Source organism: Heteronotia binoei, chromosome 2, assembly GCF_032191835.1.
Source record: "Heteronotia binoei isolate CCM8104 ecotype False Entrance Well chromosome 2, APGP_CSIRO_Hbin_v1, whole genome shotgun sequence".
NCBI lineage: Eukaryota > Metazoa > Chordata > Lepidosauria > Squamata > Gekkonidae > Heteronotia > Heteronotia binoei.
The window spans coordinates 177,501,570-177,515,587 of record NC_083224.1 but is presented as its reverse complement, the minus strand read 5'-3'; the positions used below and the strand labels follow the sequence as shown (position 1 = coordinate 177,515,587).

The 14,018-nt window shown below is 45.0% G+C and overlaps 1 protein-coding gene across 1 annotated transcript in view; it reads left to right on the top strand.

The window, feature by feature from the left end:
- The first annotated feature begins 1,321 nt into the window (after positions 1 to 1,321).
- The window catches only part of TMCO1 (transmembrane and coiled-coil domains 1), a 29,453-nt gene continuing 16,756 nt past the window's right edge, over positions 1,322 to 14,018 (top strand). The window contains exons 1-5 of the mRNA XM_060232537.1: positions 1,322 to 1,569; positions 5,653 to 5,730; positions 8,236 to 8,295; positions 9,285 to 9,331; positions 11,817 to 11,884. Coding sequence (XP_060088520.1) covers positions 1,500 to 1,569; positions 5,653 to 5,730; positions 8,236 to 8,295; positions 9,285 to 9,331; positions 11,817 to 11,884 — 323 coding nt within the window. The 5' untranslated portion in view covers positions 1,322 to 1,499. The remainder of the gene's footprint in view (positions 1,570 to 5,652; positions 5,731 to 8,235; positions 8,296 to 9,284; positions 9,332 to 11,816; positions 11,885 to 14,018) is intronic.

The window sequence follows — 14,018 nt, the reverse complement described above, 5'->3', positions numbered from 1 at the left end:
CACACAGGCGGTTAACAGTCATTTTGCCCACAAACTGGGTACTAAATTTAGGTCACGTTTGAAAAGAGACTTCCTAAGCCCAAAGCCTGTCAACTTCCAGCTTGATGAAGAGTGCTGAAGAACTTGAAAGGTTGCACAATGAGTTGTGTTAAGTTTGGCCTTAATTAAAAAAGGTATTGTTTGGTTTCTGTTTATGGATTTTCCTAAGCTTCAAGACACTCTTTCTCCACAAGTCTTGAAGTTTGTGGCCTACGTAGAGCCACTGTGTTGTAGTAGTTAAGAGTGCTGGAGTAATATCTGGAAAACCAGATTCAAATCCCCATGCTGTGGAAGTCTGCTGAATGATCTTGGGATAGTCACAGGCTGTTAGCTACCTCACAGGGTTGTTGTTAAGATAAAATGGAGGAGAGCAGAATGATGTAAGCTGCTTTGGATCTCCACTGGGAAGAAAGACGGGGTGTAAATGAATTAAATAAATGACTTAAACCGCCCCCCCCCCCCCGTCTTCCCAGGCAAAGAAAAAGCAGAAGAAATGTTCCTCCACCCCAGTGAGGGAGATGCAAAAGTAGTCAGTTAATTAGTCTCAGCATCCCACAATTAAGGAGGATAGATTTGCTCTACTATCTCCAATTTTGATATATTTATTTCCTTCACTATTTATTTCCCTGGAATTAAACCCACACAAATTGGTGACCATATTTGAATTCTGTGAATTAAGGAGACCATGAGAAGGAGGGCAGGAAGGATACATCAATGCTTAATTCTTGTGGTCCTTTCTTACATGCCCCGAGAATGCTGATTGACAGTTTGGGGTCAGTTAGCAATGTTTCTCCAGGTCAGTTTGGCAAGGGATCCTGGAATTTTTTGCCATCTCCTTGGTATGGGGTCATGGGGGGTGTATGTGTGTGGGGGGAGGGGGGGAATGTATTTGTGAATATCCTGCATTGTGCAGGGGGTTGGGCTAGATGGCCCTGGGAGGTCCCTTCCAATTCTATGATTAATATAAATCAAGCTTGTTGTTCCAGTTTTGTCCTTGCATTTGTTAAACACTGTTTATTATGCTTATGCTGATTTTCTGGTCACCCTCTGCTTTTTGTATGGAAATGGTACCATAGATTCCATATAATGTGTATGGAAATGGTACTATAATACCTATAAGTATGGAAATGGTACTATAAATTCCATATAATTGTATCTGAGGAAATGTGCGTCCACACAAAAGCTCACACCTTGAATAAATCTTTTTTGGTCTTAAAGATGCCAGCTGGACTCCCAACTTTGTCCTTTCGACCACACAAGCCGTTAATTGGTCCGCCCACTTGCAGAAGCGGCTGCCGATTGGCTGAGAGCGGCGTCCCATCTGTCTCCGGAGGCGGGCTCTTTTCTCGCGCGCCCTTGCGTCTTCAAACGGTCGCTTCCGAAAGCTACAGGCGGAAGTGTCAATCACTTCCGGCCAGGCCTAACATTACCAGAGGCATCTTCGCCCACCGGTCTCCACGATGAGTACCATGTTCGCCGACACTGTCCTCATCGTCTTCATCTCGGTGTGCACCGCGCTACTAGCCGAGGGTGAGTCAAAGGGCTGGGAAGAGTCCGGGGGTGGGGGGAAGGGATTGCCCGTTTAAACGGTTACTGGGCAAGCGAGGCACAGGTAGGTAGGCGGACAGGTGAGTGAGCGGGGCAGGCCTGGAAGGAAGAGTTTCTGCCTCCCGACGGGCCGGGCTTGTTGAGTTTTCTCCACGCTGAGGAGGTTGCAGAGGTTTCGTGTGATGGGTGGTGCGGGTGATGCAAAGCCCTTGCTGTGGCGGCTGCTGTTTTCTCTGCAATGGGAGGGAGAAGGGAAGGGTTCGCTCGAGTTCTCGGTGGAAGGGGTCTTGTAGTACAAGTTGCCACCTATGACAGTGGAGCTTCCATGTTCTTTGAATAACAGTTGTTAAGAAGAGGGGGGGGCAACCAGCTGGGGAGAAATTTAGTCTTTGTGTCCTTTGGGGCTGATGAATGTGCGTTATACTTTGGTGCAGCAAGGTTAGTCTTATTTATTGTGTTTGGCAGCAGCAGGCTGGGTCTTACAAACATAAATCCACACATGCACACACCCCACCAGCCCATCACAGTCAGTATTGTCTACTTATACTGGCAGGAGCTCTCCAGGATCTTGGGCGGAGGAAGAAGTTTTTTGTATCACCTTGTAAAGGTAAAGTGCGCTGTTGTATTGCAGCTGGATCATAGCAACCTCATGAAGTTTCCCCTCATGGGATTTTCAAGGCAAGACTCTGCATGGCAGCCCTAGTCTTTTTCTGTGCTATCCCATCCAGGTACTGACACTGCTTAGCTTCTGATCTGTGATAAGGTCAGGCTAGTCTGGGCTACAGGGGCTGCTACCATCATGTACTACCTGATCCTTTTAATTGGAGACGTTAGTTCTTGAACTTGAGGCCTACATGCAAAGCAAGCTCCCTACCCCTAAGCCATGGTCCCTTCACTTATTGGTGTCTTGATAACACCTGTTGCAAACAGGATGCTGAACTTATTTGGCCTCTTGTCTGATTCTGAAGGACTTTTTCTATGGCAATATGTTTTTAGGTTGCACAATTGTTTGCATTGCATTAGAAGCACTACACATACAACTTGCCTTATTCCTGCAATCTGTGCATGGTTTTCTATGGTATTTTCCCTCTGTAAGACAGTGAGAGGAGATCCAAACTGAATGTAGGCCTCTGTATTTGGGAGGTGAGGTGATGTTGGCACTGAGAACTCCAACCTAAATGGTAGCTTGTTTCAGTTGTTGGTATCAGGGTCTGGAAGCATGTAGGAGTCATCAAGATGATGTGGCCAGTTTTCAGCTAAACTATGTCTGTGAGGAAGGGACATATTTGCTTGTTCTCAAATAATGTAGGGCAGGAGTTCCCAATGTTGTTGAGCTTGCTAACTCTCTGGAATTTTGAGAAAGGCTAATGGATAATACAAAAAAAGGCTGCCATGGGGAAGAGGCTGATGACAGCACAGTAAGCAGAGGGTGATGTAAAACAAAAAATGTCTGGATGTTCCAAGCCAATCTGTTACTACATGTGCTCCATTTCATGTGTATCCTTAGGCATTTCTATAACTTGGATTTGGGATACTCACCCAGAATTGCAATCAATTTGGAGGAATTAAGCTCAGGATCAGGGGAAAACTACTTCTGCAGCCTTCTGGGATCTATTTTTCTGAAGCATTGGAAAAAGTCCAGAAAAGGGCAACTAGAATGACTAAGGGTTGGAACACTTTCCCTGTGAAGAAAGGTTAAAATGCTTGGGGCTCTTTAGCTTGGAGAAATGTCGACTAAGAGGTAACATGATTGAAGTTTACAAGATTATGCATGGGACAGAGAAGGTAGAGAGAGAAGTACTTTTCTCCCTTTCTCACAATACAAGAACTCATGGACACTCAATGAAATTGCTGAGCAGTTGGGTTAGAACAGATAAAAGGAAGAATGCCGCAGGAGGTGGTGGTGGCTACAAACATAGGCAGCTTCAAGAGGGGATTGGATAAACATATGGAGCAGATGCTTTTGGGGGGGGGGGCGATAGTGGGAGGGTTTTAGTGTCCTGACCCCCTGAAGGCATCTGGGTTTTGGGGGGGGGGGAATTGACCACTGTGACACAGAGTGTTGGACTGGATGGGCCATTGGCCTGATCCAGCATGGCTTTTCTCATGTTCTTACCTGGTTCAGAAATCTGACTCATTTGTGAATTCGGGAGAGCAGAACATGTGGTTTAGTGATTATCTTGATAGTGTGCAAGTGAGGTAAAAGTGTCTATAGTAACCATGAAACAAACAGCTTTTCCAAAACAAAGGGAAATACAGGGGTACAGGAACTGAAATGTAAAGTATAAGAGCAGTGAAATGACTGTGTTCAGAAGGACATGCATATGAAGAGTTAAATAATAGTAAAGAAATCCAAGCCTCTGACTATGAATTCTGTGCCAGGCCAGGAGAAAGTGTCAGAGAGGGATTTAAAGAAGAATAGAGAGCGTCTAAGAAAAAAGCGGTAAAGAGGAGTTCACCTAACCTCAGTCAGCTGAACTGGACTGAGTATGTTTGTTTGGATGATTCAGCGATTGACAGTAGAGAACTTTAGGCAGAGCTTCCCAAGGTCCTTCTGACAAGGAAGCATTCCAGAGTCCCAAAGAAAGAAAAGGGAAGCTAGCAGCTTCTGTGCTAGAAGAAGGGAGAAGATTGCAAAGTTTTGGCTGGCAGACCAGCAATAGTTATGGGGACCAGCACACACACAAAAAATACCAAATAGATAATTGTGAAGTCCAGGAATTCAGGGCGAGTCCAGGATGAGAATCTGTGGGTTTCCTGGCTTTGACTGAGTTGGGAGCAGTTTCACAGAAAGGTAACAAAAGATGATTGCATCCGAACAGCGTGACCAAAAGGGATGGCAGGGTGAAGGCTTCATCCATGCCCTGAGGCAAGTTGGTAGGAGACATTCAGGCAAGGTTAGTAGAAGGTAATCAGGCGCACTTGACTGCTTGACAGGAATTACGTAGATTTTGCACTCAGTAAGACTTGCATTTGCTGACAAAATTATGTTGATAGACCAAGGTTGGGTCCTGGCTTGGCGAGCCCCTGTGGTGATAGGTAGGTGCATATGTCCCATCAGCGAACCACTCTCTTGCCCAAGGTTGTGGCTACTTATTTACATAGCCTAAGGAGAGCCTTGACCTCCTCCAAAGCAAGACATTGCTAACTCGTAACATGGCTGCTGAGGCAAATTTATCCAACATAGAGTCACGGCAGACAGCACTCATCTAAGGAGGGGGGACCTTGGAACAGAGCACCCTCTTATGCTGGAGGCATCTGCCACTAAAGGGATGCTCCTTCCAGATGCAGAACTGATGCTTAATGTACTTACTGCACTAATGAAAGGCAGGGCTTTGGGGAAGCAACACTCTTTGGCTTCAGCTTTCAAAGAAAGGAGAAGGTTTACTTCCTGCACAGCCTTAGGGAGAAGTTTTGAAGTCCAGAGACTTACGAACATTGATGTCTTCTGCCAAGCCATAAGTGCATGGTTGGGATGCATCTACCTAGTGTGAGCACTTTGTTAAATCAGTCAGCTGGAGCTTTTTTTGTTCCGCTTAAGCACCTTTGAATGTTATCATCTAAAGGAACAAGTGGACTTGAGGTAATGTATTGGTGGGTGCCATGGTGACACACTGGGAGTGGTAGTCATAGGGATTCTTTGGTGGCAAGGTGGTGGTATGTCTTTAAACTGAACAGAAAATTTCAGTTGAACAGGCATGACAATATATACAGGATGAGTGATGGAGTTCTTATCTCTTATACAGGAGTATAGAGAAGGTATTGAGCAGTAAATAGACTACTGTTTCTTATGTCAGCACAAACTAAGACTATTCTTTCACTGAGCCTTTTGGAACATTCATAGGTGAGGCATGAGTGCAGACTTGATGCAGTGAATTTGTACTGTTGTCCATCTTTCTAGAGGGCTGGAAACACTTGCCTTTAGCAGACTGATTTGATGATTCATGTTTAGGTCATTCATTGGCTCTGGAGGACCTCAGCTGTGTTATGCTATCCAATTTGCTAGTGGATTTGGTGGTACGTGATGCAGTTCTGTCTCATGGTGATGTGTGCACTTTATTTCAGGCATAACATGGGTGCTGGTGTATCGAACAGACAAGTACAAGAGGCTGAAGGCAGAGGTGGAGAAGCAGAGTAAAAAATGTAAGTGCTGCTTCTAAATCCAAATTGACAATAAAACTTGTCTTGACCCAGAGCCACTCGTGCTCTAGACTTCGTCTTTGGCACAGGTATTTAAAATATTTACACTTATCTGATCTTCACTGGCTAGTCTTGGACCAGTGGATCCAGTCACTATATATGGAGGTGGAAGGAACACAATCTGTGCTGACCGGTGGTTTCCCCTTGAGTCATGCCATGTAGGCCTTTGTAAGGCAGGACAAGAAGGTCCTGCTGTAACTAAGAATAGTAACAGGATAAACCAAACTTTTACCGAATGGCTGAAGCCTGAGAGTGAAATGATTAATCCAGTCCCATTTACAGAAAGGCAGGTTAGAGATATAAATACGTTTACAGGAAGAAGACATTTCTCCTCTTCCATCTCCCAACTGTATCTGCAGCACAGCAGTTCAAACATACAGGGTGAAAATGTCTTGGTATCTTCAATCTGTTATGCATAGCAAATCATGTATACAGTGTGTTTGCTGGTTTATAACCCTTTTTTGAAAAAAAGAATGGTGTGCAAGTAAATTGTGCTGACTCTGATCTGTTGACCTTTTGTTGAACTTCTGTAGCTTTTACAGTGTTAAATGTGTCACTTTCAGATGTCAACATTGCACATCCGTCTTTACTGGTGTTGAAACAAAGCAACTTTGGAGTTGTAGAATATCTTTATATTATAAGATCTGTCATTTTTGCCTTAACTGTTTCCTAAATATTAGAAAAGTAGTGTGCTCACTATATCCAGTCACTTTATCAACAGCTTTTCTTTTGCCTCAATATTGCTAGTTCTCCTCCCCTCCCTTCTCCCAGTGCAGGCAGGATGCAGGGAGCTGTTTTGTTGTGGCTTTTCTGTGTGCTGCTTTGTGCAGTCTTGATGGTATATCAACTGTCACGGTGTGTGGGGGTGGGGGGGAGAATGAGACTTGAATGTATCTGAAGAACATAGAGCTGTGGCCAAGGCAGTGTTGTGGCCAAAGTGGTGATGTGTCAAGTCATGCCTGTTCTTTGACATCTTGAAGGAAGGTTGCTGAGTTCATACCAGTTACCTAATCTTTGCTTACATAACTGGAAGTGTGTGCGCAAACCTCTGGGAGGAATAAGAAGAGGCATGCTCGTTTCTAAGTCGTAGGAACAGTTGTATTGTAGGTTCAGCTACAGAATAAATCATCTTTTTTTTGATCTCCATTACAGAATCTTACATCAGAACTGATATTCGATCAGGTTTCTTCCCTCCAGGACCTCTAACTGTCCAGTGTTGCATTGCCAAATGATGATGTATTGGACTGTATAGACTCTAGACCAGGTCTGTTGAACTCATTTGTTATGAGGGCCAGATCTGACATAAATTAGACCTTGTTGGGCCAGGCCATGTCAGGCCAGGCCATGTGTATACCTATTTATGATTAGGTAGCACAGATACAAACTTTATAAAGGGCATAGACAAACACAATTTTTTTTAAAAACAAACAAACTTAAAACATGCTTAAAACATTAGCACTTGTTGATCTTAGAAGTGCTTTTTTTGCATCTCTCCCATGGAATCCAGGGAACTGGTCAAAGGAAGCTCTGGTTCTTCCCTTCTCCAGTGGACCAGGAGGGGGAGGAGCTTCAGACAATAAAAGGAAGAGAGGCTTGTCAATAGCTCTGCTGTGTGACTGAGAAATCAAGCTCTGCCTTCCCCCCTTCCCCAAGGGAGGAACTTCAGCCAATGGAGAAAACAGAGTTTTTGCTCTGTAGCTCCTGTGTGATTGAGCAAGCCTTGCAAAGTAAGCTATTTTGCAGAAGGAAGCAAGAGAGGGGGAGAAGGAAGCAGATGACAGCCAGTGGCTCAAAGGCCTGATAGGAGCCTCCGGGGGCCTGATAAGCCCCCAGGCCGCATGTTTGACACCCCTGCTCTAGACACTAGGGGTCCCAAAGCTTTTTTGAGCCTGCAGGAACCTTTGGAATTCTGACAGTGTGGTGGGCCTAGGCACCAAATGGTTGTTGCAGGAGGTGGAGTCAGCCACAAAACGAGCGCTGCAGATTACCTGCAGTCCCACAGTCCTTATGCTGTGTTGGCAGCTGCTGCCAAAGTAACATTTTTAGAAATCTGCACAGCTGATGGAATTGCCAATAGCTGATCGCTGCTGGGCAAAAGCACCAAGGCCCTGCCCACTTTTCTAAAAACACTTGGAGGGTGCCAGGAAAGGTATTGGAGGGCACCTTAGTGTCCCCACTGAGAATCTCTGATATACACCATGACTCAGTAAACTTGCTCTGGAAGGAACTGGCTACCCTGTTTTAGTTCTTGTGGCCTATCCTGGATGGAACGTTAGAACTTGTCCACTGAACCACATCCTCTCATCCCTTGCCAGTAATTGCAGCTCTCCTTCTACTGGCCTGTTTTCATATCTATACAAATGCTTGCGCTCTGGAGAAAAGAGGAGAAAGCAACAGCAGCTTTTTGTTTGTTTCTAAACAACTCACAGTGATGTCTGATCTTTTCAGTGGAAAAAAAGAAGGAAACAATAACTGAATCAGCTGGCCGGCAGCAGAAGAAGAAAATAGGTAACACGATGGGGCTGCAATGTGTGTGTGTGCATGTGCACAGCTTTGGGTGGGAGGATCTTATATTTTAATATAAAGGCAGAGTTGTGTAAGAGGGGTTTTAGGGTGGAAACAGTTAACATGATGGGGCTGCAAGGTGTATGTGTGCATGTGCACAGCTTTGGGGGTGGGGGGGGGATCTTCTAATATTTTAATATATAGGCAGAGTTGTGTAAGAGGGGTTTTAGGGTGGTTTTTGCATTGGGGGAATAGTCTTTATTGTTTTAGAAAAGCAATTTTACCCTGTTTTTCAGTCAGATTGGCTCCAAAGGGGGCTTGCGGTTAGCTCTTAACCATTGCTGCTGAGATGGATTGTTGTATTGTGTAGTGGGGGGGGGAGGAAGGGACTTTGCCAAATGTTGCAGCCTTGCTGAGCGCAGAAGATGGAGCTCACTGTTGATAGAGATAACGGGATATTTGTCCTCTGTTCTCACCTCCGCTGCTGATGGCTTTTACCATTCGGGCCATCAGGTGTCTGGGCTCCAGTTATAAGGCATTCCATCCCAAAAAGCAATGCAGATAAACTGTTTACCACAACTTGTTGCAGGATTAAGTTCCTTGTCTGAACTTTTGTGGAAGCCATCAGATGCAATGTTTGGCTGTCTGAAAACATAATCTTTTGTTTTTACTATTCTGAATGCAAGAACATTCAGAATTCAGCATGTTGCTACAAGTGATGTTACTTTCAGGACTTAGTCTGAGAACCTGTTTGGCTTCCTGGGTGCTGGGCTCAATGTTGGAGTGAAGGAGAGCGTTGTCTTAATTCACCACCTTTTGATCTTGGCATGTTTGGGCTGAATGCAGTCCTCCAAGATGTCTTATGTTATGTCTGGATAGCACTCTGGAGGCTGTCTTTCCTGTGGAAGCCCTGTTTTCATAAAGAAGACCTGCGGTTTAATCAAGTTCCTGACTTTGCAACACATGGTAACTTATTCCTCACTGCTTTTCAGAGAGGCAAGAAGAAAAACTGAAGAACAACAACCGGGATCTGTCAATGGTGAGGAGGCAGGGCAAATTGGGGTGGTTCTCACAGAAGAGTCATCCAGGTGGCTTTACTTGAAATGGAGCACACAGGAATTTCACACGGGCAGGAAGTGCTTGTATTCAGCAAGCTGTGAAGCTGGAATGAGGGAGGTGCCTGGTTTACAGAGAGCCTTATTTCTCCCATAGCTGCTGCTGTCTAGCTGGTGGGTGACTACAGCTGTGGACCTGCTGTGTTGCACTTTTCATTGTTTGTGCCAGTTGAGTATTTCTGTTCCAGTGACTCCACATTCTTCTCGGCAGCAGTGAAAGAGCCTGTGTTCTGTTTCTTTCTCCTGCAGTTCACACAAAAAGCCTTTGTCACAGTCTATGCTCTTAGCCTGCCCATCCCTCCTCCCTTGCACTAATGCACCAGTCCCCAACCTTTTTGGCACCAGGGACCGGTTTTGTGGAAGACAATTTTTCCATGGACTGGGGTGGGGGGGGTGGGCAGTGGTTTCAGGATGATACAATTGTGCATTTTATTTCTAAAGTGTTTAGTGTGGTGTTTAAGTGTATGGACTCTTATCTGGGAAAATGGGGTTTGATTCCCCACTCCTCCACTTGCAGCTGTTGGAATGGCCATGGGTCAGCCATAGCTTCTCACAGAGTTGTCCTTGAAAGGGCAGCTTCTGTGAGAAGAAGAATTGCAGATTTATACTCTGTGGCCCTGTGGCGCAGAGTGGTAAAGCTGCAGTACTAAGGTCTGAACTCTCTGCTCACGACCTGAGTTCGATTTCGGCGGAAGCTGGATTCAGGTAGCCAGCCCAAGGTTGACTCAGCCTTCCATCCTTCCGAGGTCGGTAAAAAGAGTACCCAGCTTGCTGGGGGAAAGTGTAAAAGACTGGGGAAGGCAATGGCAAACCACCCCATAAAAAGTCTGCCGTGGAAACGTTGTGAAAGCAACGTCACCCCAGAGTCGGAAATGACTGGTGCTTGCACAGGGGACCTTTCCTTTCCTTCTCTCTGAAGCAGAGACTCAGAGCAGCTTACAATCTCCTTTATCTTCTTCCCCCGCAACAGACACCCTGTGAGGTGGGTGGGGCTGAGAGGGCTCTCACAGCAGCTGCCCTTTCAAGGACAACCTCTACCAGAGCTATGGCTAACCCAAGGCCATTCCAGCAGGTGCAAATGTAGTGGAGAATCAAACCTGGTTCTCCCAGATAAGAGTCCACACACTTAACCACCAGGCTACTTCCTGGCAGGATATAAATCCAATATCATTATTATTATTTTTATTACTACATTGTAACATATAATGAAATAATTATACAACTCACAGCCCGGTTGCTAACAGGCCACAAACTGGTACTGTTCCACGGTCTGGGGGTGACCCCTGCACTAATGTACTGGAAGGCCACTTCAGAGGGCGCTTCCTTCTCTGCTGCTGCGGGTGTTGCTATGGGGAGAAGCATTAGTAAGTGACAGCATGCAGTTCCTGGCTGTGTGGGTTTTGTTGCTGTTACCCGTTCTTTGCTCTTTGTGGGGTCAGCTTGAAAGGACTTCTTGACTTGCCAGAAATAACCCATGGGGAATGAACTCTTTAGGCTCAACCCAATTGTGTCACATAGTCATTGTGGGATGGGTTAAATGGGAGGGTTTAGTTTAGTTGATTTATATCCTGCCCTCCCCACCAAAGCAGGCTCCGGGCGGCTCACAAACATAATAGAATAACAATAAAAACAGTTAAATATTAAAACAAACAATTTAAAACAGTTTAAACAATTTGGTGCTAATTTCGTATGATTGAGGATGGCATTCAGTGTTCTTGGACATCCTATTGGATCTAATATCATGGCGGTGGTCATCATTCTGTTAAAAGCTAACTGAAATAATATTGTCTTGCAAGCCTTACAGAATTGGGCAAGGTCCCGCAAGTCTCTGACCTCAAGGTGTCTGCTAGGTAGGCTCTGGAAGAAGCAAGCTGTCTTCCACTGCTTCTCTCACCCCCCAGCAGAGTCCCCATACAGGGAATGTAGGCAAGTGCTAAAATGGAAGAAGGGAGAGCCACATATACCACACTTGAGTTCAGCTGAGGGAAAAGTGGAATAAAAATGTGGAAGGTACAGAAGCCATTGAGTGAGTGTGTTCCCTGGTCCAGTCTCCTAGGGCCAGCACAGTCATGGCTGTGGTTTCCCTAACTGGCATAAAGAACCTCATTCACTTCATCGGTCAGGATGTCCACATATGGAATGTGGGCCATATATAATGTAACACTACACTGAATGGTAGTCATAAAATTGACAGAATTAAAAGCAACACAATAGCCTGACAGAAGCACAGTACTCCCTTTTCCCTGCGAGTGCCCACACAAAAAATTAAGCTTTTTCCCAAAGCTATGCACTGACTGTAAATCCTAGTGGATTTAACAACAGTGGTAGAAGGGGTAACAAGCTAGAGTGTCTCCTCCTTTCCTGTGATCCTTTCTCAAATAATAAGGGTCTAAATATTCTTTCTTACAGGTTCGGATGAAGTCCATGTTTGCAATTGGCTTTTGTTTCACCGCTCTAATGGGAATGTTCAATTCCATGTAAGTGTCTGATGGGAATGTTCAATTCCATGTAAGTGTCCATCACCCCAGCATTCTTTACCAGCTCTATAGAGCAAATTGTCTTTGGGGTGGGCAGCTTCTATTCCACAGCTTGCTAAAGCCAGATAAAAGGGCACTGTGTTGGTGCCAGGCATTGAGTTTGATCCAGCCAGCTTTTCCACTGCTGGGAAAAGGAGGAGAGGCCCTTAGGGCACCAAAAAGGCTGTGCTAGGGAACATGGGACCTGCCTGAACAAAAGCCATGTCAAACAGGGGCCAAAGAAAGGAAGGCGAATTAAATGAAACACCTGGGTCGATCCAACCTGCAGCTGGTGTATCTGTGTAAGTAATGCATCACGCAGGTGATCTGTGACTATGTTGTCACATAAGTAAGCTTGTGATATGTGGAACTTGATGGAAGACCACAGTTAACTGTTCCCATCAGAACAGCTGCATGACGCAGGTGCAGTCTTTTTAATCAAGGAAGTAGCCATCATAATCTTTTTGTGAATCCCTGCATGAGATGCTCACACAGAGTTTGCTGTGATAACACCTTAAGTGACCTCAGATGGCAGCTCTTGACTTTGAGCTTCAGCAGGTGTTCTCATGAAAGTAACCTGCATTTCTTTTCTCATTCAGGCTATTGGAAACAGATTCTTGTGCTAATCCCTGACTAAAGTCTTGGCATAAATCAGGTGGGAGCAGCCTAGCAAGAGGAGTTTGCTTGGAATAATGTGAGATGAGAGGGGAATGGGGGGGGGGAGTAGAAGTGTAAATGAAGATTGACCTTCAGAGGGGAACAATGTACAGGTGTTTCTCGGTTATAGTTGGCTAGTTGAGATCAGTTCTTTTTAAAGAAGGGTCCTGAGAGTGTAATTTGTTTGAGAGCCCAGCCCTCACAGTGGAACCCTGTATCTTACTTCTCCATATGTGGAGAAAGAAGACTGTTGTTGTCCTGTAGTAGGTAGAAAGCACTCTGTGTGTGCTCAGAAATATTACATTTGTGCTTAAGAATTCTGAGCCATGGATCCACTGACTGAAGTCAAGCTAGTAATTATTGTGCTTCAGTGTTTGCAGCAGCTGTAAACAGGAGCCCTCCCCTCTTAAGTAATTGTGCATTTACAGTGTGTGTGTTGTGGGGGTGCTAGATTTGAAGCAGGAACTTGCTGGTTTACAGTTCAGTTTCTTATGAGTCACTTAAAGCACTTGCTAATGTCATTTTTCAGTACACTTAAGTGTTTTGAGAGCTTTATGTGCATTAGCTTGATACACCCTGTAATACTAGTCACAACTTTATCCTACACGTATTCCAAGGAGTTCAGGACAGCATGTGTGGTTCTTGTTTTAGCTTTGCTACAGTCCTTTGAGATGTTTTAGGCTTAGAGTGACTAGGCCAAGGACATGCACTCAGCTTCATGGCTGAGTAGTGATTTGATCCCAGGTTCTGGTCTGACGCTCACCACTACACTGACTCTCAGTGTTGCTTTCTGTAAGACAGGCTGACATTGTGACATGAAAAGAAGGCTGAGAGAGAATATTAAGAGACGAGTCTTGGGACTTCCGGGGTTGGAAAATGCCGAGCTGAATTGCTTCTCAGAAGGGGAGCAGGCTGGGGCTTCTGTTCGGGGTAGTGGAGGGCAATTTAATGCCTACTGCCTACTTTTCTCAGTCAGAGATCAGTCCAAGATATGCACAGGAAACTCTGAGGAGATTTACCTTGGCTAAAAGGGAGTCCGGGGGGGGGGGGGCTCCTTTGAGGGGTCTCCGGAGACGAGTTGCATATTCATCATCTGCAGAGTCATTTATTTGACATAAGCTCGACAGGATCCTAATCTTCTTTGAGACTGCTAAACATCTAAAGCTATACAAGACCGGTGTTGAATCTGGATAACTGCAGAAAAGGGTACTGATGACTATCTTCATTCTGGGACTATTTAAAGTTAAACAAAATAAAATCAGAAGGTGGGAAACAGAGATTCAGAAAGCTTGGAAGAAGAAGGGGAGAAGGGGCGAAATTTGAACTTTGTAAATTTAAAGGACAGTGTTAAAAAAGTGGAAAGGAATTTATTGTTTTGTCAACTTGCGGTTTTGGTGAAAAAGCCCCATCGTCACAGATTTGCAGCTCTCACAGTCAA